The sequence below is a fragment of the Vespa velutina genome, chromosome 10 (assembly GCF_912470025.1).
Source record: "Vespa velutina chromosome 10, iVesVel2.1, whole genome shotgun sequence".
Classification (NCBI taxonomy): Eukaryota; Metazoa; Arthropoda; class Insecta; order Hymenoptera; family Vespidae; genus Vespa; species Vespa velutina.
Genome location: NC_062197.1, coordinates 193,315 through 217,973, shown reverse-complemented (window position 1 = coordinate 217,973; position 24,659 = coordinate 193,315). Strand labels below are relative to the sequence as shown.

General features: G+C 46.5%; 1 protein-coding gene across 3 annotated transcripts in view; it reads left to right on the top strand.

Annotated features, from left to right (window-relative positions):
• The first annotated feature begins 9,033 nt into the window (after positions 1 to 9,033).
• Positions 9,034 to 24,659, top strand: part of LOC124952483 (probable nuclear hormone receptor HR38) — a 34,091-nt gene continuing 18,465 nt past the window's right edge. Inside the window, exon 1 of one of the 3 annotated variants that reach the window (XM_047502430.1) lies at positions 9,034 to 11,072. In XM_047502430.1, coding sequence (XP_047358386.1) covers positions 10,766 to 11,072 — 307 coding nt within the window. In that variant the 5' untranslated portion in view covers positions 9,034 to 10,765. Of the gene's footprint in view, positions 11,073 to 15,104; positions 17,458 to 24,659 lie in introns of those variants that run through there. The other 2 variants (XM_047502431.1, XM_047502433.1) reach the window with 2 other exon arrangements.

Below are 24,659 nucleotides of genomic sequence, written 5' to 3'. Positions count from 1 at the left end.
GATCGAATGCGAAGGCACGGGAGGTAAATGTATAATCGAAGAATCGTCGAGAAAGTATGCAGAAACGGAAAGCGAGATGAGAAAGAGAGAGGATGGTACAGGTATACACGTAGATGAGGAAACTCAAAGACAAACGCATACATAGACAAGGGAGACGTGTACAGATCGTACGGCAAATCGATGCGAGTCGTTTACATCGATCACGAATCCCGGTTCCACGATCCGTAATAGGAAAATCCGCGATCGACGAGGGACCGCTCGAAAGCTTTGCCGTTTCGATCGATCTCTCGAAATCAAGAAACTACGATGGATAGTAAAAGACGACGTCCACGAGCCGTGGAACGAAAGTAAGTAGGATTAATGGAAACGCGTTAGGATGAGAGACAAAGTCCAGGTAGTCAATGAAATGCTCCATACATCAAGCGCGCGAGGTGAGTAGTAGGTACTAGGAAAAGAGATAGGGTATCTAGAAAAGTTTTCAACCCGTTAACCATTCTCGACCAAGGCCAAGCACGGTTGTTAACTACCTTCGAGTAGGCTATTCGCCGGGCTTTCTCGGCTAACTCCTGTCGTTGGCGATCGCCGTTACTATGTTGCTGCCACCGCGGCAACATTTAGCATTAGTCATCCGTCAAAGAGACGATGAAATCCACCGCGTATTACGTGCGCACGACATCCGCGATCTACCGCGTCGATTTTCTTCTCCCTTTTTTCTTCTTTGACTTTTTTTCCCTTTCCTTTTCTTTTCTTCTCTTTTCTATATTTCTCTCGCGAAAAGCATTCTCGTCGCGGAGAAACCGGACGAAGTGGCAAACCGCCTCTTCTCATGCGCTATCCGTTCTTCCCTCTTCTTCTTCTTCTTCTTCTTCTTCTTCTTCTTCTTCTTCTTCTGCGGCCGGCTTCTAGTAATGGCCCCGTCTCGGATCCTTTTGTTCTCCGGACGAATGATAGAATGCACGAGCGGTAATTTCAAAGAGGAACGATAAATCAACAAAAGTAGACACAATGGCGTAACGCGGATTCGAAACGGCATCTTCCAAAATAACGTATAGCGTATGCGAATACCTTGTGCAATGAAAATGCGCAACGTATGGCGCATTTTATTTAGCCTCCTCATATCGATTTGATAATGCTCGATCGATACTAGCGACGTAACCGATACCTATTATACATGTACGAACGATCAAATCGAATGGACATTTAGCGAGCTATCTCGACTATCTCCAATGTACGTGAGATCAAAGACGATCCCTGTTATCCGATAAACATCGTTGACTACTAGCCATCTTTATGCTAAGCGCGAGCGGAAAAACCAGCCTCACCGAAAAACTACGAGAGAGAAAGTGCCTGTATCTCTTGGATGGCTCAGGCACAGCCGCGCGAAAAGAGATTCTCCTCTTTCTTCTCGGAATACCTCTCCTTTCGTAGTTGTCTACTCGCCGGCTTATAACCGGCCGTCTAGCTAGGCAACACACACGTATATATACCGCGCTAAAGATAACGAGTCGTCTCGTTAACGACTTTGTGCAGATCGAGAGGACGACGTTGGCCCGTTGCAGCTCGTATATCGACTCTCTCGCGAGGGTGGGAGGTCTCCTCCTCCTCCTCCTGCTTCCTTTCCTTCTTTTTTTCCTCTTCGAGAGAAATAAGAGTCGGCTCGAGAGACCTAGCGCCAGGGAGGGGAGGTTCACCGAGATAGAACTCAACGACGACCCCGCGTGTGACTCCACGACTCGAACGTCGATTCTCCTCCGCGTCGCGGAATAATCGTGACCATGCTGTCGGCCGAGAAGCTAAAAGCGTTTCGCGGACAGACAATCACGCTGGATCTCTGTTTAGACGGAGGTCGATTAGAAAATTCGACGACACGAAATTCATCGCGCGATTCTCCGATCCGATCGACCAACACGTCCTTTGTCTTTCTCTTCGATAAGCTTAAGGATCGAAATTTATGAATACTCCTCGTCACGTCACAACTACGTATCTCGATATAACCAGCCATAAGGAATATCGAATAATTATAATTAAAAACGTGGTACACTATTATGGTGGTACACTTATAATCTTGTATCAAAGATCGTCAAGATCGATAGTTTGGGATCAATGTTAGTACTATCGCGTTGGAACGTCGGAATTGAATTTTGAGAATGGGAACGAATCGCATTTAAAAGCGAGTTTATTTTTGGCAATTATCGTTGTAAAACATATTACTACTAGATTACCTATCTAGTATATTGGACTAGATTTTACATTTTTATAGAAAAAATATAACTCTTTTCTCCTTTTTCTTTCTTTTTCTTTTCTTTTTTTTTCTTTTTTTTTCTTTTTTTTTTTTTTATTATTACACGTTTCTACAGAAAAGTTGACGTATCGACACATTTGAATGCATTGTCAGCTACCTCGTTTTTTATCGAGTAGATATTACTTTTACGTTTGAAAATACTTTTTTCCCCAAAGGGGTACCGATATCGCTACAATGGACAGGCACTTGATACCACAAACAGTTTTCTTCGGAGCAACGCGTTTCCCTCGATATTTCATCAGATAGGAGGATCGTTATTTCTTGCGATAATTGACTGGTATCCAGAATCTCCGATCATACGTCTTGCCTACTTAACGATTTAAACCAATGATTTTTGTTTGTCACGAGGAACACATTATACCATCGTTATCCCAGTGGATGCTAGAATGGGAAAAAAGATAAGTAGAAATAATAAAATTATAAAGTGATCGGAGTTGCCTCGCGATCGCGAGGCTTCTATTTGCCATATTTACTAGTCAAAGAGATACTCTGCGATTTTCTCTTTCGTTTCGTTCGTGAAATTCAAAGTGTCAAAATCGTCTTTGTGCGGCCGAAGACGAAGAGGAAAGATGGTCCAAGGATAAGCGGAACGATCTTTGTCGATTCTCGACGCTCTCTCATTAGCATAGCAACGCGGAAACACGCGTCGACGTGCATGTACACGCGAAACCCGTGCTCTCTCTCTCTCTCTCTCTCTCTCTCTCTCTCTCTCTCTCTCTCTCTCTCTCTTTCTCTTCTTTGCGACTTGTCTCGCGCGTTTCGAGAAAGAGAGAGCGAGAGATGCTCGCTTTGCACTCGCACGAATTTTTTTCTTCGTTTCTACGCATAATGTAACTGCGCGTCTTCGTATCCTATACGAAATTCTCTGACTTAACTAATCCGACCCGTGCTAAGATTCTAGCGGATCTTGTATCTAATTTTCTGTTAATTAGAGCAATCTTGTAAATGCTTGTAGATTTCGATCTACAACAGCGACGACGTTTTTAAAAAGCGCTAGAATCGACGAATACTTTCGAATTGAGCTAACGTTACATTAAAAATTGCTTTAAAGAAAGAAACGTAAAAAGAGGATATAGAGGTCGTTTATCGAATGAAAAAGAAATGAAAAAAGATAGAAAAGAACGGAAGAGAGAATAAAACGTAAAGAAAAGGAAGAAGGAGAGGTATCGGGATGTGGAGGGGAGAGGAGAGGACGAATAGACGTTACGTACGAAGGAGAGAGTCGTTTCGAGCGCCGGGGTCGATCGTCCTCCTCCGTGAAGCCGACCGCTCGCTTTCCCTTTCACACGCGGCGCTAATCGCCTATCGTTCTCCGATCTACGCCGAGAGAGAAGGACGGAGGCACGGCGAAGCGGGAGAAGATGCGAGTCGACGCTCCTCTCCGCGCAACGCCGGATGCTGCCTGGACCAGAGACGAGGCCGCGACGAATCGAGCGAGCCCGAAAAATTACCGACCGCCTTTGCTTTCTTCGTTCTTTTTATCTACGCCAATTATTAACCAACGTTACTTCAAATTTATATACGCATATATGTATATATATATATATATACATATATGTATATTACGATATTATGTCGTAAATGTGCATAAATATTTTTAGAGAGAGAGAGAGAGAGAGCGCTTCGATGCGCATCTTCAAACTCGATTTTCAAGATCGTGCCTCGCTCGTAATTTTCACCGGAAGCGATCGAGAGAGACTCCGACGTGTTTACGATCGTTTTCGTAGCCAAAAGAAGAGAGACGACATCCTCTTCCGCGATGTTCGAAAGTATCGAGTGGGTACATATTCTCAAACATTTTGAGGGATCGTTTCGAGAACGACCGAGGAAGCTGATCTTTCCGTAGTAACGAAGGAAGTTTCCCACAGAGCGAGCGGCTAATCTTTGGAATCGAAACCTCACGACGTCGGCAGTTACCTGGTTTCCATTTCGCGAAACGCTTCTCTCCGTAAGCAGCCGCTTACATTTCCTTCCAAGCGACTCCCGCGCATGCACTCTACAAACTCTTGCGTGTGTGCACGTTTCTCTCTCTCTCTCTCTCTCTCTCTCTCTCTCTCTCTCTCTCTCTCTTTCTCTTCTGTATTCGTTGTACCGACACCTCCCACGCACTTGACGCGTTTTAATCGATATCGCCGCGCTATAACGAATTCTCTCTCTCTCTCTCTCTCTCTCTCTTGAACGAGCAAAAGAAAAGAAAATTACGTACACTCTCTTCGCTATCGTGAAATTACTCGTTCGGGAAAGCGAGCGAGGATTTTTCGCGCCGTGTCACGCGACTTGTACTTAATTTAGGAACGCGTAGCACCTCGATAATCTCGAATACGAGTCAGCCGCAGTACCAACCGTGCTATAACTTTTGTTATTTTTACCTGCATCGGAAACGCGCGCGCTGTTATCTGCGAGTAAACCGTTATTCGTTCCTCTCTCTCTTTCTCAACTCTCTTACTTTTCTTAAAAATAGTCACACACGCAGGAGCCACTGCTCGTACGTACGTATGTATGTACATACATCGTTATCTCCGTCTCTTCCCTCGACTCTTTCGTACCGTTCGTGCGATAAATTAATTAACCGTGCCTTGTCGCACATTCTGCGCGAAGAGACTCTTTTCCAGATCGAATGTTTACGCGTTGTCCCAACGAAATATCGCCTGAAACATTTCGTTGAGATTTAGAAGATTCTTAGTAGTCGAATCGGTGGCTCGTACCACATTCGCTAATTCGGGCCCGGCTAGTAGTTCGACTCGGTATCTCGCGTGCGCCGTCCGTAACGACACGAAAGGTGTACGTGCCCATCTATAAATAGTCTATAAACTATAGATATATATATATATATATATACATATATATATGTATGTATGTATGTATGCATGCATGTATGTATGTATGTATATAAGTAGGTAGGTATATAGATAGGACGGTGCGACGTACGCGCGTTACACCGCGACAGTCGCCTTTCGTCTTATAACTCAACGTACTTGCGCCGTGCACGATTGCGTAATAACAGCTGCGCAGCCTCTCACCCTCGCCGATTCTTCCTGGCTACGAGAGAACTCGTGCCGATAACCGGTTCCTCCTCCTTCTCTTTCTCCTCCTCCTCCTCCTCCTCCTCCTCCTCCTTCATCTCCTCCTTCTTCCATTTAGACGCTTTCCTTTCGTGCCTCTCTTTATCCTTCCACGTTTATTCGCATCTTTCCTTTTTTCTTCGAGAATTTGAGTTCCTTCCTTTCGTAACGTAAATCGCCTTCCAGGGTGTGCCTTTTGATATAGCGAATCTCGTTGCGGCGTCGTCGTCTCCAAACAAATGTCACTTATTTCTTCTTCCGTTGTTCGATTCTCTCGGCGTCTATTGGTCGCGCTTCGTACTTTTTATTACGCGAGGAATGTTAATCCAAAGTTGTTAGACATTGTGGGATCGGCGAGATTTAATTATTTTAATGCACTCCTCGGTGATTGCGTCACGCCTCGAGTCGAGCCAAAGACGAGCTACATCGACGATGTATAACTGAAATCGATGACCCATCCGTGATCGAGAATCGCGACGTTTGAAAATCTTTCGCCTAGTAAGATTCCTATGTAGTATCCTTTTTTAATCGACGATAATACCTTTGGGCCGACTCGAAAGCTCGATACAATCGGGTACCGAATGTCTTGAATTTCATTATATCACGGCAATCGCGGAAACCGTGTTACACGTCACAACTTGATATACATTATCACGGATATACTCGAGCGGGTACATCAGTCGGCAAACAAGCTACATCGATTTCTAATCGATTTTCATAGGTCCGCGAGGTACTATCGCGTGTAATATAGTGCACGCGATTGATATATTATTTCTATTTGCATATACAACGTGACGCGATTTATGCCGGAGATTTGAAATTTACTTTGAATCTCGTTCAATTTCGTTTGCCATCGTGCGCGACGTCTAAAGGATTAGGGAGAGAAGAAAAGTAAAGAAAATATAAGCGATCGCTTCAATTTTCATTCCTTCCCATTCCAGTCTATCTTCTCTTCTCTATCTTCTCTTCCGTCTCTCTTTTCCCTTTTACCACTTTTCTCTCGGAAATATTCTCTTTCACTTGCGAAGAACGATATTCAGGCGGGGGAAAGGAGATGACGATTGAAATTTACGATTGCAGCCGCGTGTTCACCTTCAAAAACTCGTCGCGAAACGTCATCGATGGCGTCCTCCAACGAATCGATCCAAGTTCTTGTTTTTCTTTGTTTTTTTTTTTTTTTTTTTTTTTTTTTTTTTCGTTCGAACGTCGATCCATCGAGATCGGCTTCCTTTCCTCTTGGTCCTCCACTTGCTTCGATTTTACGTCGCACTTTTTAAAATGATCTTCTTTGAATCGTCGAAATTGCCTTGGACGACCGATCGCGTTAACTCGACCTCCCGTCTTCGATCCTCCCTGATCTAACGGTGAACCCGTCGGGTCACGTGCCGCGCGACTTTGAGCGATATTTTCGCGATAAAAAGGCGCGCGCGCGCGCGCGCGTCTATGTATGTGTGTGTGTGTGTGTGTGTGTGTGTGTGTGTGTGTATACACACACACACACATACATATGTATATCAGGAAGGAACTTTGAGATCGCACGGAGTAGCGCTCTCTTTAAAAATCGTCGCACACATCGATCATGCTCCCGTGATTTCATGGCCGGCATATCAACGAAAGGCCAATGATTGATCATTCCAGATTCACGGTAGATAGCTACGTTCGTCTTTAAAGTCCGTTTTTCCTTCTATCGATTAATTAATTCACCGACGTTAATAAGTATGTTCACGACCTTTCGTCGTTATAAGTTCATCCTCACTATATTCATAACGGTATCGCCTATCGATTAGCTAGAGTATTATAAAACTGGTCGTATAATCGACTCTTCTCGTTGACCCTTGAGAATTTTCTAATCGGGATGCGCTCGGTTGGCGTAAAAACGAAAATCGGAAAGAGAGAAGAAAAGGTGTCGAGCGAGTTGGAAAAGAATCCAATGAAAATCCTAGTATCCTCCTATCTCTCACGCACGGTCGCGACCATCGCGTTCCATAAAGCACGAGTTCTCCTAGGGCCTCGGTCTTTAGCTTCTTCCCCCTCTCTTTCGTTTTCACTACTGTGTCAGTGGAACGACCCGAGGCAAACCACTTTTTAATCGGCGCGAACTCTTCTGCCTCGGCAACCGGACCGCATTTGCACAACGTCTGGCCGCGGACCTGTTCGCAGTGGTAGGGGAAAGAGCTCGACCTCCGTTCCTTCTCTCACAACGATCTTCGTCGTTATACCGGAAGAAGAAGAAGAAGAAACAGAAGCTTACGGGGGCAAAGAAAGAGAGAGAGAGAGAGGAAAGATTCGTGTCGGCCTTCTCCTACACGGTCACTCGCTCTCGATTTCACAGATCTCGACCATTCGTCTTATTATATTTCTTTTTACTTTCTAATTTTTATCATTTGTTTCGTTTTATGATCGATTCTTCATTCGTAGTTTTCTAATTTCCGAAAATATCTCACATTTATCGTTATTAGTTTTTCATTAAATACATAACTCGCTAGATATCGTCGTAGACATAATAATGTCTTTCTCTCACGATCTCTTCATCTTCGTCAAGCTCTCCGAACGAGTCGCTTAAACTAGGGCAACGTGTCGAGCGGTCGCTTACGCCTCCGCTCCGCTACGCGTGCATCGTGCTTCCAAAGAGGGGGTGGCCCGCGGCATTGCCTTTAGGTCGGCCGATGTATGAATGAAGGTTGCATCGGCGGTGGAATAGACACCCCCGCGATTCGCTCGGAAACACCTTCTCTCTCTCTCTCTCTCTCTCTCTCTCTCTCTCTCTCTCTCTCTTCCTTTTTCTCGGTCTCTATCTCTTTTTTATTCTCTTTTATCACGACGAAGGCTTCCCACGCACAAACGACAGTTTCCGGTTTTTCGAGGCATCGTTGGCGTAGCCAATGCGGCCGGCATAAATCCGCTTCACGCTCGCAAGCAGGAAGATCGATCGGCGTTACGTTGCTCGAGGAAGCGTTAGAACGTCGTCATTGCTTCGAGTAAATCGGGATAAAAGAGACATTTTATTCTAGAGACGTCTATTTTCGAATTTTCGTACAAAATTCATTTTTTCTTTCCATCCAACATATATATATATACATGTATATGTATATATATATATATATATATATATATATATATATATATATGTATATATATATTACGCATGGAAGCGCTCCATTTATTTCACGCTTAAAGTATTATCAATAAAATTCTGGTACGCGTAATTGAGAGAGAAAAAAGGTTCACGCCTTATTATGAATCGTCGTAAGGGTCGATAGACGTGTATCACGTGCGAAAGTTCGGTGGGCGAGAAGTGGCAAGAGGTGACGAGACGAGGAGAGGAAGCGGCTTTCGATAGCCTCTTTATAATCGCTTCATCGATAATTCAAAAGCCGTGGTCGGTAAGAAAATGCCCGCGCCAGTGGACGTCGAAGAGGACCAGAATATTCTCAAAGCGAGCGGAGGAGGAGGAGAGAGAGAGAGAGAGAGAGAGGAGAGGAGAGGAGAGGGGGGAGAGATAGAACTGTCTCTCTCTTTCTCTGGCTCGGTCGGTCGGTCGGTGGGCCGCGTGCCGGCACTAGGTCGCGACGCGAGGGGTTGCGGGCGGTGGGTGGCGTGCTGACGTCACCGTAACGGCATCATCATTCGCGTGGGCCAATGAGGACTCCCGCTCGCCAGGCCAGGTCCATCGATCCGTTGGCCGCGTGTGCCCCGGGTTATGACGTCCGCGAGAGAAGAGTGACGTCACCGTTAGCGCCGTTCTCCGACACCCCCACTACCCTCGTCACTACCACCTTTGCATTCTCCTCGTCGTCTTTGTCGTCGTTGTTACACGGCTATAGTGTGCCGTTCTTGTTTCCACCACCATCGCGGCAATAACGGCAGAAGCAGCAGCAGCAGCACCACCACCACCACCACCACCACCACCACCACCACCACCACCACCACCACCAGCAGCAGCAGCAGCAGCACCACCACCACCACCACCACCAGCACCACCTCCGCTACCGTCACCGCCGTCGCTCTACACGCGCTACGCTTTTAATATAGCGGCGGAACGCGCGCGATCCGGACTCAGTTACGCGCCTGCCGGCCAGCCGTGCGAGTGTACCATTCTTTCTTCTCTCGTTCGAAAACGCGCACCGGTGCCGCCGCCGTTCTCCTTGCTCCGCATACGACATACGCGCGTTCTCTTCCTTACTGAATAAGGATTTATTCGAAGAAATAAGAAACGTGCTTTCGTTTTTCCCTATAGGAACGTGACTTTACTTCATCGATGGTGATATCGATCGTGAACCACGAGATCGCGGGAAACCGTTTATCCTTGTTCTTGCCAAAGCGATCGATAGACAAAGATTAAGAAGAGGAATCAAAAATCAAAAAGGATAGAGAAATAGTATAAAACGAGCGTGACAATGTCGTCCGTTGTGAGAGAGGAACGATAAAAAGCGAGGACTTAAGGGTGGCTGCATGCGAGTGCCCAGGTCCGAGATCTTCGGGCTCCTCGGTGGAGCGCTGACCTCCAACGACATCGTCTGGAAGGATTCATCTTGCGCTACGACGACGCACGCAGGTCGGTGGTAGTTAAAAGAGCAAAGAATCGTTCTCCTTGACACACCCCGTTTCGATTCAGTAAGAAAAACCAACGACGCTATCCCTCTCTATATTTCAACTGAATTTTAACGAAACCAAAGACAGGATTTTTTTTGTGTTTTCTCTTGGCGCGTTTCAATGGTTTTATCGTGTGCGTGCGTGCGCGCGCGCGCATTATTGAGTGTTCCCTTTCGTCGTTTAGTCTTTGCCGTTCGCCGCAAAGCGAAATAACAGCGAGCGAGCGAGCGAGCGAGCGAGTGAGCGAGCGAGGGAGAGAGGGAGAGAGAGAGAGAAAGAGAGGGAGAGAGAGAGAGAGAGAGAGAGAGAGAGAGAGAGAGAATTCGATTTGTGCACGAGTACGACACTAATTCCTGTTGTCCGTTCATCGTCCAGCCACTATCCGTCCTTCATCCCCAAATGTGAACGACGACGCGCATGCTCGTCCAATTTTTAAGAAAGACGCGTCCAATCGCGCGATCTTTGCCACGAGAAAAGTTTCGCGACGTTAGACTTTTCATTCTTCTCTTGTTTCCTTCAACTTACTTTCTCGAGTCGTCGAGTTTTCGAGGAAGCACGCCAAACTTCCTCCATCTCCTCCCTCTTCGGTCGTGTTCGTGCGGGTGTTTCGTAATAATCGAACAGGATCTCGCAAGTCTCGCGGTAGCACGTGCTTCTCGGCACGCGCACCTAAGCACGCGCGTGCAAACGTGCGCGATCGGGATGAGGCCGAGCAGCTAGTTCAAGTAGACGAATAGATATCGATGTTTTCTCCCGGTGAGTCCGGTGAATTCGATCGGTGAATGAAAGAGGAGCGATCGTACGCGCGATGCGTACCGTAACCGAGGATGCAGGAACCGAAGGAACGGCCGGTGGGGGACCGGCAGCGACGATTCAGCAACGTCCCGCGCCTATAGGCCGCCACCACGTCGTCGTCGATCACGATCGCATCGAAAGCGAACAGCGTGAACGATCGACGACGACGACCACCACGACCACGACGACGATCCATTTGCCGACGAGCGTACCTTACCATCAACAGGTCACCATCGCGGCGGACACCAACAACAATCACGACCATCATCGCAACCTCGAGCAGCATCACGCGCACCAACGCCACGATCATTGGAACAAGTGTAAGTCTTCAGCAACCAGCGCGAACAAAGAGAGACGTCTTGCAGCGCTCTTCTCGACTAAATAAAAAAAAAAAAAAAAAAAAAAAAAAAAAAAAAGAAAAAAAAAGAATGAAAAAAAAACTAAAAAAAAAAAAACTAAAAAAAGAGATAAACAATAAAAAGATTGAATTTTCTATGGTCGCTGATGGTTGCCGCAGGTGATTACTGCTTATGGTGGTGGTGATGGCTGGTGATGGTGATGGTAATCGCGTTTAACTCGTCGATCGTCCTCCAACGAAGAAACGAAGGATCGGACGATCGAACGAAGGATGTGATGGCCGAACACGAACCGTGCGTTCTTCGAGCTTTCTTCTATTCCTCTCCTTAGGCTTTTCTTTTTTACTCCTTACAGAAGGGTCCTTTCGTCGCAACGTCCGGTCGGAAAGGTAACGCGATCACTAGTCTAATATTTTACGATTAAGTTTATGGCAAAGAGACACCGTAAAATGTTAGCAATTTATTTATTCGACGATTCTAACATTATTAGCAAGGACGAGATGTAACGAAATGAGTCCTCGAATAAATTATAAAGAGCGCGGTCCCTTTCAAAAATGATCAGAATTTCGACGACTTTTAATAAATATACACGTGCGTTCTCGCATAATTCCGCTCAACTTCACTCGTGACATCTTCGATAACTTCGATTTATCACGAGCCTGTTACGCTACCGCTCGTTTATTACATTCTGAAACGATATTTCTCGAGTTACGAGTTGTTCGCGTGCCGCGCGAAAGAATGGAATCATCGTTTCCGTAGCATCCTATCGTGTACGAAAGGAAATCCGATTATAGGTGGAAAAGTAGCATAAAAATTGATCGGTCTCGCAGCTTCCGCGTCTCTAATGTCTTGGAGAAGCATTTTTCGTACGAGCTGTCTTCTATCCGTCGCGGCGGCGACGACGACGACGACGACGACGACGACGACGTTGAAAGTTTAGTCTTTACAGGTGTAACCGGCACGTTAAGGTAAATATAGTCTGGCAGTGGGCCGAGCGCGCGACGTTTCTTTTCCGCGTACATACTTGGCCTGCACGAGACCGCAGGAAAGAAGAGAGTACAAACTACAAATATAACCACTTACAGCGAGTGCAGGTGCGGTCACCGGTTCTGCCGCATTATTGTCGCGAGCCACCAGCGATGTCGAATCGCGAACCAAACGATTGTCCTTTTCCCTGACGAGAGAGTAACGGCCGTGACAATGGTAAATCAACGCTTATGACTTCCGTGCATTAAACGCACTCGTACTTTTACCGTAGCACCGTTAAGTAGGCGCTGCCACATCGATACTCGATAGATCGAGGCTCTCTCTCTCTCTCTCTCTCTCTCTCTCTTTCTCCTCCCTCTCCTTCCTCTTTCGTTTCTCGTTTTGTCTTTCAACCGCGTGGGCTGGACGATCGCTAAGATATTACGATATCTTGATTCGAGAGAGAGAGAGAGAGAGAGAGAGAGAGAGAGAGAAAGGCTTAGACCGATCACTTCGACCTCGTATACGCACGGATTAATTACTTCAACATGCTTTCGAGAGATCATTCTTGTCGATCATTGTTTCTTCCATTGTCCCGCCAAGTCTTATTTCATGTTTTATGCGTCGAATAAATACGAATCTCTTTTCTCGCTTACTTATCGTTCAAACTTATCGTTCAAGTAGTTCGAGTCCGGCCGGAACTTGTTACGACGCGATGCATCTTTACGCACTCCCTGGTCTGATTTTATATCGCACTTGACTACTTCATTGCAGACTCGTCTAGAAATTCGTCCGATTAGATTTCATCGCGAAACGATCGGAAATATTTTTCGACAAAGGTATTTCCATTTGTCATATCGAAGGTTAACAGGATGGATTTACCGTACGCAACGGTCTCGATCAGACGACCATTCTGCATCCGGGAATGAGTCGTTCTCTAAACGATGCAGTTACTCGACGAATCCTTCGCCCCTTGACTTGTCAAGGCTAACTCCATAAGCGGACACGGTCTATGTACATAAATTAAATATCTTTATTAGATGTGTGTGTGTACGTGTGTGCATTATGTATGCCACAAGGAAGAGGTCCGTCCTTTCTCTTCTCTCTTTCTCTCTCTCTCTCTCCCTCTCTCTCTCTCTCTCTCTCTCGCCATCTCTCTTAAATGCCAATAGCCTTAATGAGAATATCTGGCCTATTTCGATCTGCCAATTTTCGTAATTATTGCACAACTTCTTAACGATCAAGTCATTTTAATTCTACACTCTGGCCATACGAGTAAGAGCGATGTTCGTAGAAGCATGTTTACGCGGTACAGAGTGCCACCGAAAAGAGTAGAGAAGAAACGATTTGCGCTTCCTAGAGGCCAATTGCATTGTTTTGCTGGCCAAACTAAATATATACGTGCGAGGCGGGCGATCCGCGGCTGCCTGGCTAGGCCACAAAAGAGAAGAGGAGAGAAAGTTTGACGAGGTAGAAAGAGCGAGAGATCGATCGAGAAGAAAGGAGATCGCGTGCTCTTACACTTTTCACCTATTCTCCTTGGCGTCGTTGTGCTATAATGGCCATGCTCCCGTGCATGGAACCGTTCAAAGTTAACGATGAAACATCATCGGTTCACGCGCTATTCCGAAAGGAAAAAGAAAAAAGAGAACAGATCGGTCGAAAACGTCAGAATGTCAATCGGGAGCATGAATCATCCTTCCGATACTTGGACGTCGGCTACAACGTCCGATAAGCAATTTCGTCATTCCGATAATAGCCATCCGGTTATCCGCGTCTATATTGATTTTTTTCACAACAATGATCGTAGTTGCATATACCACGTGATTTCACTTTTTCGTCTACTTACTTTTTCAGTATCGATCATTCTTGAGCAAAGATAAGAAAGAATGCCTGACGGTAATTATCGCGAGTGTGACGCGGAATGGTTCCCAATGGCTACGGCATCATTCATTCGCTGCCATCAATGAAATTCTTTCGACCGCAAAAGGCTGGCTCTGCTCGTGAAACGCGCCGATAGCACGACGACTTGTCGATGAACTTGCGGTTTTTGCGGCAACGAATGCCGGGAGTCCTCTTTTCGGGAGAACACGCGATCTGCGCGCCTTATAAACGAGGAAAAGAGAGGAAACTGCGAGACCACAGGTGACGCAACGTAACTAAAAAGGAGAGAGAGAGAGAGAGAGGCGAAAGGGATTGGTCTTACGTGAATACCGTTCCAACGGAGGGACTCGTTCATAAAATATGAAACGCAGACGTAGCGGGACTCTCACCTGGCACGGGACATAGTCTTTGGGAGCGATTTAACAGAAGTCGCTATCGTGACTACGGCGGTGAAATTTTTCTCGATCGATTTATCGATTGGCTCGTGCAAGGAACAAGCTGGATACTTTGATACCATTTAGAAATTTCAAAGAGGGTTTTACCTATCTATGCTGTAACGAGTTTATAATTAAAAGTCGATGTATCGGAGTTGGTACGATTATCGAGAGGGTCAGTAGCCGATCGATGATAAAGATCGAGTATGCGAGTCGACAGCAGTTAGCTTCGAATAATCGTCTCGATGGTCGTAAGTATCGCGAAATAATGGAAAAATCGGAAAAAGAGAGGCACGTGCCGTTATATGGAAATTACTTAATGAAAGGTCGCACCTTGTGAAACTTAAAAATGAAAACTTTACGTGTGTGTGTGTACCGGTATTCGTCAGCTGCGCGCTCGACTCGCGCGTGCTGATCGAAGTGAAAGGGTCGGTGTAGACGAACGAGGAGGTGTCACGAGCACAATGCCATTAAAAACTCTTTTTTCCGTCGTTTTGCTCTCTTTATCCCTCCCACTCCCCGGATACGATCAATAGGAACGTCCGATTATTATTTATAACCTTCTTATTAACTCGCGATTAACAAATCTCTATCTCCTTGTTATCCTTGTTCATTCACGAAAAAAAACATAGAAAAGCGGGATTTTCAGTGGCATAGATTTCGATGATAGGAAAAGTTAACGTACCTCTAGCTTTTCCTTGCGGGAGAAAAGACTAAATCTATATTCAAGCATAAGGAGCGCGAACGATAGACGCTACTCTCCTAGATTCGCTTTCGCGCGTGATTTATTCGTGCGAAGCGCGGATAAAAATGTGTAACGCGACTCGCCTTGTGACGCACGGCCTTGTTTTACCTGAAATAGATTTCACCGCGAAAACGTATTCCGTGCGAAATACTTGACGAAAATGTCGATTCCGAAGACGTCGAACGCGAAGACGTCGTTCTGCACGAAGACGTTTGTCTTCTTTAGATGCTTTAAAAGCACCACCTTCATATACGAACGGACGTATTTATTTTTAGTTCAAAGAGTACCTACATCGTTCGTACAAATTGAAAAGAAGTTCTTTTTAAAAGAGCTCCATGCCCTTCGGCTAGTCAAGAGAAAAGAAGGAGAAGAAAGGAAATATCGGACAACGGAAGGATCGGTTTCGCTCTGCCGTTTCATTCAAAGTCCGAACAGCTCCGAGGAAAAGAGCGAGAGAGAGAGAGAGAGAGAGAGAGAGAGCGCGCGAGAGAGAGAGAGAGAGAAGAGAGAGAGAGAGGCCATTGGATCGAGCGCAAGCTTGGGAAATACAGAGCGCAAGCTCGGTGCGTCGGTGGCGTCGCGGCGGCGGTGGCGGCGGCAACGACGACGACGACAACGACGGTGGTGGCGTCGCTCGCTACACCGACGAAGGCATTAACGTTGACGTCACAACGCCGCCCCCGTCCGTCATCGACCGACCGACGGCATTACGACGTCACGCGTGCCACCAAGGACGACGCTATTTTCGGCGTCATGTACCGTCGTCGCCATCGGTGATGGCGTTTGCGCTCCCGATCTCGTCCTCCTCGATTCTCGCTTCCTCTTTCTCTTCCACCTTTTGCTTTCGTTATTGGCTTATACCTCTTAATCGTCGCTAACGTTGCGCGCAATTTCTCTCCTCTTACTTTTTATCTATGGAAACGTTTTATTATCGTGAATCATCTCTCATAACGGTTACAAACTCATTTGCAAGAAACATCGTCTTTCTATTTTTTTCTTCTTCATCTTTTTTTTGACACAAAGTCGATAAAATTCTCTTGCGAGTTTCTCACGAGACGCGTGTAGCGGCTTCTCTAAGAATGTTTAACGATACTACGTTTCACCGTTCCGCAGCTTCCGCGAGTGTGGTAACGCGCCTTGCGAAACTTTTTCCTCTTATGTCTACAACTTATGTCTGTTTGAGCGGAGACTCGTCGTTGCTACTGGACTCGCAAACTCGAGAAAAAATTACATTTAACATTCTTCGACGAGCGGACTCTATCGTATCGTCGTATAAGTCGATAAGTTGGATGAAGTTAGGTATGACTTCGATGTCAACGATGATGTCCGTCGGACAGGAATTTCGCGGTTTCAGTGTCGACCTTGAGCCAAGCTCTCGGCGCTTGCAATTTCGTTTCGACTCTATTTCGCGGAAGTACCGTTACGCCGTTGGCTTTCGTAAGGCGAGAATAGGAACGAGCCGTAGAACGGAAGAGAGAGAGAGAGAGAGAGAGAGAGAAGGAGATAAAGTTACGCCGCTAACAACTCGCTCGCGTAATAGTCGGCGTGGCAGTGGGCTAAATTTAACGGGCACGCAGGAAGACGGTAAAAAGCAAAGAGACCGAGACGGACGGATAAAGAAGAAAGAGGGAAAGAAAGAGAGAAAAAAAGACATTTTCGTTACTCGTGCCAAAGCAAAGCTATGACGATGCATCGTGCGCGTCTCTCCTCTTCTCAAACGTAAATACTCTAATGTCGTCGTGGTATTTGGTGAATGACCGCCAACTATGAAATTTTATGATTCGCGACCGCTCTGAAAGAAATCGGCAAGAGTTTCTTTTTATTGAATCGCCAATGTTCGTCGATGCCGAGCTCGTCTCCATGAATTCGACGATTTAGCAATCGGCAATTACTTTTGCTCGTAATCAAGAAAATCAAGTTATTTCGAGCGATGTCATTGTACAGAAACGCAAGAGGCTGAGCTAAAAGCGATAAGACAGAAAGAGAGAGAGAGAGAGAGAGAGAGAGAGAGAGAGAGAGAGAGAGATTCGCGCGGCTCGCAGGATGCATTGTGCGCGTGCTTGCTTCTTCTCAAGTTTTTTGCACCGCCTTGTAACCAAAGTGACGAAACAGAAGCAGCAAAACGTATTGGTGAATGACCGGCGCGGAAATGCTCGTTATGCAACGCGGCTAGAATGACGAAAGAAGCAACAAAATTAAGCAGTTGCTCCTCACAAGAGCTAGAAGCATTTAAATCCTTTTCTCGTGCGCGCGCGCGCGCATAAGCAGAAATTATTTTTGTACTGGCAGCGGCGAGGGAGGCTATCGGACATAAGTACACGTACGTAAGTCGTTCCGTATCGATTAAACGCAATAATCCGGTAGGCTTAACGAACTCGTTGAAAGATATTCCAATTTCTTTCAATTTTCGCAATAATTCCCTCGTGATATATCGATCGCCATAATAAAAAGTCGTGCGTAGGTGGCGCGCGTATAGATCCTCCCTATCCAGGAAAGATCCTCCATATCCGCCATTATCGGATCAATTCTTTCTCAACATTCGTCTTTATCGAGATTTCGCGATAAGATCCGCCTTATCACGAACGGGGGCGTCTTATCGAAACGTTTAGCGGTACAACGATATAAGGGATTTTTTTATAACCGAGACAACGCTCGAAATTCCAAAGGATCGGACGCTCCAAGTCGGTACATTCATAATAAAAGCGCACAAGAGCTTGTCGTAGAGATTGATAAGTATCGAAAAAAAAGTGAAAAATAAAAGAGACTTTTTGTTCCCATTAAGATCATTTTCACTCGCTCGTTCGCTCGAGCAAAGCGTCGTCGCGCACGCTCCAAGGATTAAAGAACGTAATATAGCGTTCCTTCGTTCTCTCATCTCGTCCCACGCTCCTCCAAAGGCATCGCTTTGGAACGATTCTTCCGCTTGGTATGCGACCCTTGATACCTGCGGAGGCGTTCTATCTTTTCGCGCGTTTCTTGATTGAAGGAACCCGGCGGTCTTGTCCGGTACGCGGACAAAAAAAAAGCTCGGAAGGTGCGTAGGCAGCACAGGTGTTTTCCGCACGTGCGAACGTCATTGAATCGAGCAGAGATCGAGAGGGTGCCTCTTTCGCCGGCCCTGAAGCATCCGATCTCGCTAGGTAGAGGAGGAGGGTGGTTAGGTGTGCGCGCGCGTGATCGATGAACGGAACTGCGGCACGGAACGGTGACGTCATCGACGACGTCGCAGTATGACGTCATTGTTGGGGAAGGCGGCGGGAAGGGGGCTGAAGTCGCGCGCGTAGGCGCCCAGGTAGATATCGGCCCGGGGAGAGCGGGGTGAAGTCGACCGACTGGATGTATGTTGACGACCCAGAGCGCGGGAAGGGTGTGCTCGTCGTAGTCGCTCTTGGTGTGGGATCGTGTGTGCGTTAGACGGGGGCGGACAAGGCCGCCGGTTAAAGGGGATAGCTCTAACGGATATCGAGCGTTCCTTTTAACAGGTGGAATCCGAAACCGCCGTCTTCTCTCCACTTTCTCGACTTTTCTTCCGCACTTTATTATTTTCCTCTTCCTAGCCACCAATCCTATCCACCTAATTTTCATTAATTTCCTAACATCGCCATTGACGAATTTTACTCGTAAACGACTTTCGTGACTCGTCCAATCCTTGAGTTTGTTTCATCGGATCGGACGAGGTTCGATAAACGCGTCGAGAGAGGGGAGCGGGCCGGGGAGAAACGTCGGAATGCTTTTGATATTTCGCGCGATGATAGGAACGATCGATCGAAGCCCGTTTCTCGAAGGCCGAAGCCGTTGGACCTTCGAAGACACCGTCCGTAATAATTGGAATTGCGAGTAATCCGCTAACGAATCCTTACGCGGTACGAATGAATGGGCGTGATTTTCACACTCGCACGCTTCTATATGGAAAGAAAGTGACTCGCGGTATTATCTCGATCGACTCGTGGACACCGAACGGCGCTTTAAAGAACGATTAGCGCGGACCATCGGGTTAATTACTTTCGCACGAGTCTCTCCGCGACGTCCGACTCTTTATCAGATTTTCTATCAACTATTACTTTCTTTTTTTCTTCTTTTCCTTTTTTCTCTCTTTTTTTCCTTTTTTCTTTTTTCCTTTTTTTCTTTTTTTCCTTCCATTTCGCGCACACCCACGCGCTTTCGCGTCTACAACACCGTTGCTAGTCGTCGTTGTTACTCGTAGAACTCGTTGACGGCCGAGCGTTCACGATCAGATAGCTTTCGTAGAATCGTACTTGGTTTTACAGCGACCGATTTATCGGTCGCGCACGCGCGATTTCCTTTTTATCTATTAGTTTAAATAACGATACCTAGGTACGTACCCAGGTAGACTACGCGATAGTCGTCTAGTCGATGGACGTACACGAGATTTTTCTTTTTTTTTTTTTGTTCTTTTTACGTTTGCGGTGTCTCGCGAATAAGAATTACCGTGAAAGTTTGCGGTATATCAATTAAACGCACGTTTTTCTATCGTTCTTTATACCTCTGATCTTTGCCCTCGTCGGTAAAAATCTTCGCGATAGATCCGTTTGCGTCTCGCTTATAGATACGTTCGTATCTAAAAGTCGACGGGGACTAGCTCGTAGTCGGCCGAGAGGTAAACATCGAGATCGAAAGAATTCGATGCGTCTACCGTCTCCTGGCCTCTCGCCAAAACGCAAACTCTCCTACTTATTTAGCTATTCCACGGACCCGGTTCAAAAGTATTTTATATCCCAAGGCGTATTCATAAGAGCGAAATTGAATTAGAGCAGGGTTGCATTAAGGACGCGACGTTCGTTTGCTCGACCGAACGCCCGTTTCTATGGTTTGCATTTGGTTGGCACGAAAATAAAACGTGCCAAAATACCGATCTAACGCGAAATTGTTTTTGGATTTACGCGTCGAATCAGCTGATTTGCGTCGAATCAGCATTAATTCGCGAGTAATAGACTTTTAGCGCGATGGTTCGCCTCGACTTGCCATCTTGGTGAATTGCAACGGAAGAGTGTGCGGAGTAGGCGCTCGCGCGTTCACTCTCTCTCTCTCTCTCTCTCTCTCTCTCTCTCTAGATTCTCTCGAAAATAAGGCTTGTTTGGTCGGTCGAGCACGAGGGAGAGGCACGAATTGGCTTTACGAGCCCGACGGCCTTGAGGCCCAACGGTGTCTCGATCCACTCGTAGTCGGTCACAGTTGTTTGGTATGCGGAGCTCGATCTACGCGACTAAATCAGCCGCTTGCTCGTTGCACGCTACGTCGTGCGTGTACGAACGAATCCTCTGTCATTCTCTTCCCTTATCCTCGCGTATTATTCTCTTGGAGATGTGCACGCGAATTTCTCGGACCAAAAGATCGCGCTTCCTTCTCTTTTTTCTTTTCTTCTTTTGTTTTTTCGTTTTTTTAAGATCTTTCAAGATCGATAAGGACGGTCCACGAAAGGAAAGATGAGAGACGAAATTTATCGTGATCATTATCTTCGTAAAATGCGGTAGCACTTATGGATAAATACGACGTCGAAACACGTGTGAGCAGCGTATCATACATAATTTGCTATTCGAATGTCGGAAATTATTTTACTTTTTTTTCTTCCTCTCTCTTTTTCTCACACTCGATCTCGACTCTCGAGAGGAAAAACGAGTCGCGCGCGTTCCACGTCGTCTACGTCGCCGTGTTAATAGACAGAACGAGAAAGTTTTCTAATCTAGCGTTACTTCGACTCGATATTAACATTGAAAACCTGTCTACTACTGAGGTATTTTTTGTCCTCCCTCGACGTACTACCGACGACGTCACGCATCGACGAGCATAAGCCGATTTCCGAGCGTGGACGCGAGGAGGTCTGTCAAATTCTTTCTTTTTTTCATCTAGCATTCGTCTTCTCGTTTCCTTACTTCTACGATTAATTATTACAGGGACGAACGGCTTCCACGAAAAAATCTCCCAAAGATGATCTTAGTCTTACGAAATATGGGCGCCTTTGAAACTCTCGACGCCGACTTTCCTTGGCGGACCACTTTCGATCATAAACTTTGTGTCTCTATATAAGTATAGATCGAAGTATGCGATAAAATTAAATGTTCGAGGAACGAGCGTAAAATGACACAGTCTGCCGCGTAAGATTATGCGAATGGAAACGTTAAAGTGCAGTTGGTTTTTTATTATACGGTCCCGTCTGATACGTTGCGGTAATAATACGGCTCTAGTTCACCGTAACATCGTCGAAGAACGAACGCGGTGTCGTTTTTGCGAGCATGCATTTCACACGCATCGCGAACAACATAGAAACACGGTGGACGTAGCAAGAAACTCTTTGGTTTCGGGACGATATCCGGTCTATTCGTCGATCGATCCTTTCCATCTGCGAATTAACAAAAGAATAACGATCTTACTTGCAACTCTTAAGAGGTTTTCCTCGTGGCATATCTCAAGAGCGTATCCGTGGTTTCGGGGTCACGGAACCTGCAGCTCCGTATGCTCGCGCGGTATGGGTGTCGCGTATCGGTCGCTCTGGCGCATACCAACCAGAAAGATCCTATCTGTTGTGCGCGCTGTCGCGTCGGAACACGCTCACGCACGGACTACTATACCGAACGTATTTCTCTCTCTCTCTCTCTCTCTCTCTCTCTCTCTCTCTCTCTCCCTCTTTCTCTTCTTGTCTTCTTTTCTCCCGTTCTAAGAAGGCGCGCGCAGCAGCACGCCCGTAGAGAAATTTCAAGGAGAAATCGAAATCGATACGAGATCGCTCCCGAAAGCGGTTCTCCGACTTTCCTTTAAGCGTCCCGCACGTTATCGCGTTAAACGTTATCGATAACGGGACATCCCTGACGACAAGGAAATACTAACGTTGCTAGTGGGCCAAACGAAAAGTCGATTAATGGAAGATAGAAGCGCGTCCCGTTTCTTCGACACGCACGTCCTCGTGGTCGAGGACGATAAGAGATATTCGAAGGTCTCGCTCGTTCGCTAGAAGGACAAGAACCGACAAGATCGTCGAACTTGGATAATGCCTCTGTAAAATGTCGAATCTCTCTCTTTCGGATCTTCACTGAAGGATGTGAAGATTCGTCGAATTATCGGCAAATTCGAACGAGTTCGAAGCGAGATATCGTCTTTGCGAGCTTCTCCGGTATATCGATTTTTCTCGACGACGACGATGACGACGACGACGACGCCGACGACGACGACGACGACGACGTTCAAGGACGATTCGCGTAGCCGATTACCGAACATTCGTATCACTCCCTAGCACCTTCGCCCTTCACCTTCACCCGTTTTATCATGCTCCTCTCTCTCTCGCTCTCTCTACCCTCGCTCGACGTAGTACGGCCTACTAACTTCAACATTGATTTTCGTAGCGTAAAGAGTTTCACGCGCGCAACCTCGTCCAAGGACGGTTAGGAGCTACCTAGATCCTGCAACCTCTCGCACGAGAGCTTCGAGAGACGTAATAATTCGTGCTCCGATTAAGATCGGATCCTCCGTACGAGCTTGGACGATGATTAACGAGCCTATCGATTCGCTTCGTTACCAAGTCGTTGCATAAATCGATCTTAAATTTATTCACGCGACAAGTTGAGAAAACGGAGCCTGGGTCACGCAGTTTCCACTTCGAAAGGGGGTCACTCTCGACTTTGCATGTACCAGCCTCCTTCGCAAGGATGGATATCTATATTTGCGAGGATCGTAGATGGAATTTATTTTAAGCCGGCTAATGGAACGACGATCTTAGACAAATTGGTTAGAAGGAAGGAACGTTCGATTTAAATTTTACAAGAGCTTCACGCTGATCGAACTTTGTGACAGGCTAACGTTCTACGTCATTTGTCCTCCGAGCGAAAAAAGACGTTTGCCTGATTATTTCCGTGTTCGATTCGATTATCGGTAATCGGTGCTTATCGTCGACGAGAACTTTACGTATTCCCTTCTCCCCTGTTATATTTTTAATACGATCGCTTGATAATTCCAAGGAGATTACAAAGATGTCGCTTTTGCCGCCATCCAGGAGCACCTTCGCAATTGTCCGTTCGTCGTCCGGCGTCGTTGCCGAGAATTTTGCGCGCAGAACTGCCAGAACAGGCCGCGCGCTATGCTCTTTTAAAAGTAATCAACGGGCCCTACCGAAGTGACGGGGAACGAACCAGGTGGTTCCCATTATCGTTTTCACTATGTTCTCGCCCCGTCTAAATTTACACGCGAGCAATTATGTGGATCGTAACCGGTTTTGACTTATCCACCGCGCTCCATTGACTTCTCGCCGCGGCGACTCGAACGGCGCGCGCTCGATTAGAATTTCACCGCGAGTGCACGCGCGCGCGCGCGAGCGCGCCTTAGACTCGGCCAAGTCCGGCGAGCTTCCTCAAGAAAGAAGATTCTCAAAATAAGAAGAAAACAACTAAGTATTTATCTCGTTCCGTTGCGCAATCGATCTCTTCCTCGATAACTGTCCAGAGTAAAATTATGAAGGAGAGGGAGGAAGAAGGGGGAGGGGCCGGGTCTCTATGTATAATCCCATCAGTTCTCATCGCTTCGAGCACGATATTCGACATATGGATGGCAAATTGAAATGGTATTAATATTGTGATAGATTTAAGAACGTTGATTCGACCGAAAAGCAGCTCTTTTACCGTTCAAAGGCTATCAGCGCGGCCTATCGGCATGGGTGAGATGATCGTCGATAACGAGATGGTCGACTTCGTCACGGTTCGTACGCGCACTCACTGTTAGGAACACGTGCGTCGCTCGTCTTTTTGCGTAATAATTACAGCCGTGACTGCGATTTGCCCGCCAACGCAGGATGTTTTATCTCGAATAGAACAGCGCAAGAATACTTGAACCGATTGTCTCGTAGACTTATGCTAATTATTATCACCGTAGAACCCCTAAGTAAACTACCTATCGGTCTTTCTCATTGTCTCATTGTATTATATCTCGAAAGGAACCGAGAGATTTGTTCGGACGAACGGCTTTCGTCGAGAACTCTTTTCTTTTATAGCCTTTTCTTAGCCTTCGCCGTTCTCAAGTACGGGCGAGCCTTCGGAGCCTCGTTGCTCGCCTCGACTCGACTCGACTCGAATAAAGAATTTTTGTATTCCGCGTGTACGTACGACCAAACCAATACGCGTACGAACAGCGTACTACATCGTATACGCCGTTTACCTCTTGCATGCTATCGGCGCCCTATGTAATTACTCCCTCGTGGCGATTTAACGTATCATTAATACGGGTTACGTGAGCAAACACGTTCGAGAGGTTGCAGGAACGTTTAATATCTCGTTACCTCGTTCTCGCTCTCGCCCACGGCAGGCCACCACCTTGATTTCATGACTCTTTCCTATCTTCGAAAATCCTTCTCTCTCTCTCTCTCTCTCTCTCTCTCTCTCTCTCTCTCTCTCTGTCTCTCTCCCCCCCCCTACCCCTCTTTCGTTCCTTGCGTCTTTTTCCGTTTTTCCAAAAAAACCTCGCTAGTCGCTTCAAGAGTTAGAAAGTTGTTCAAACGGCGAAAGTAGTTTGACGAATTTAGGA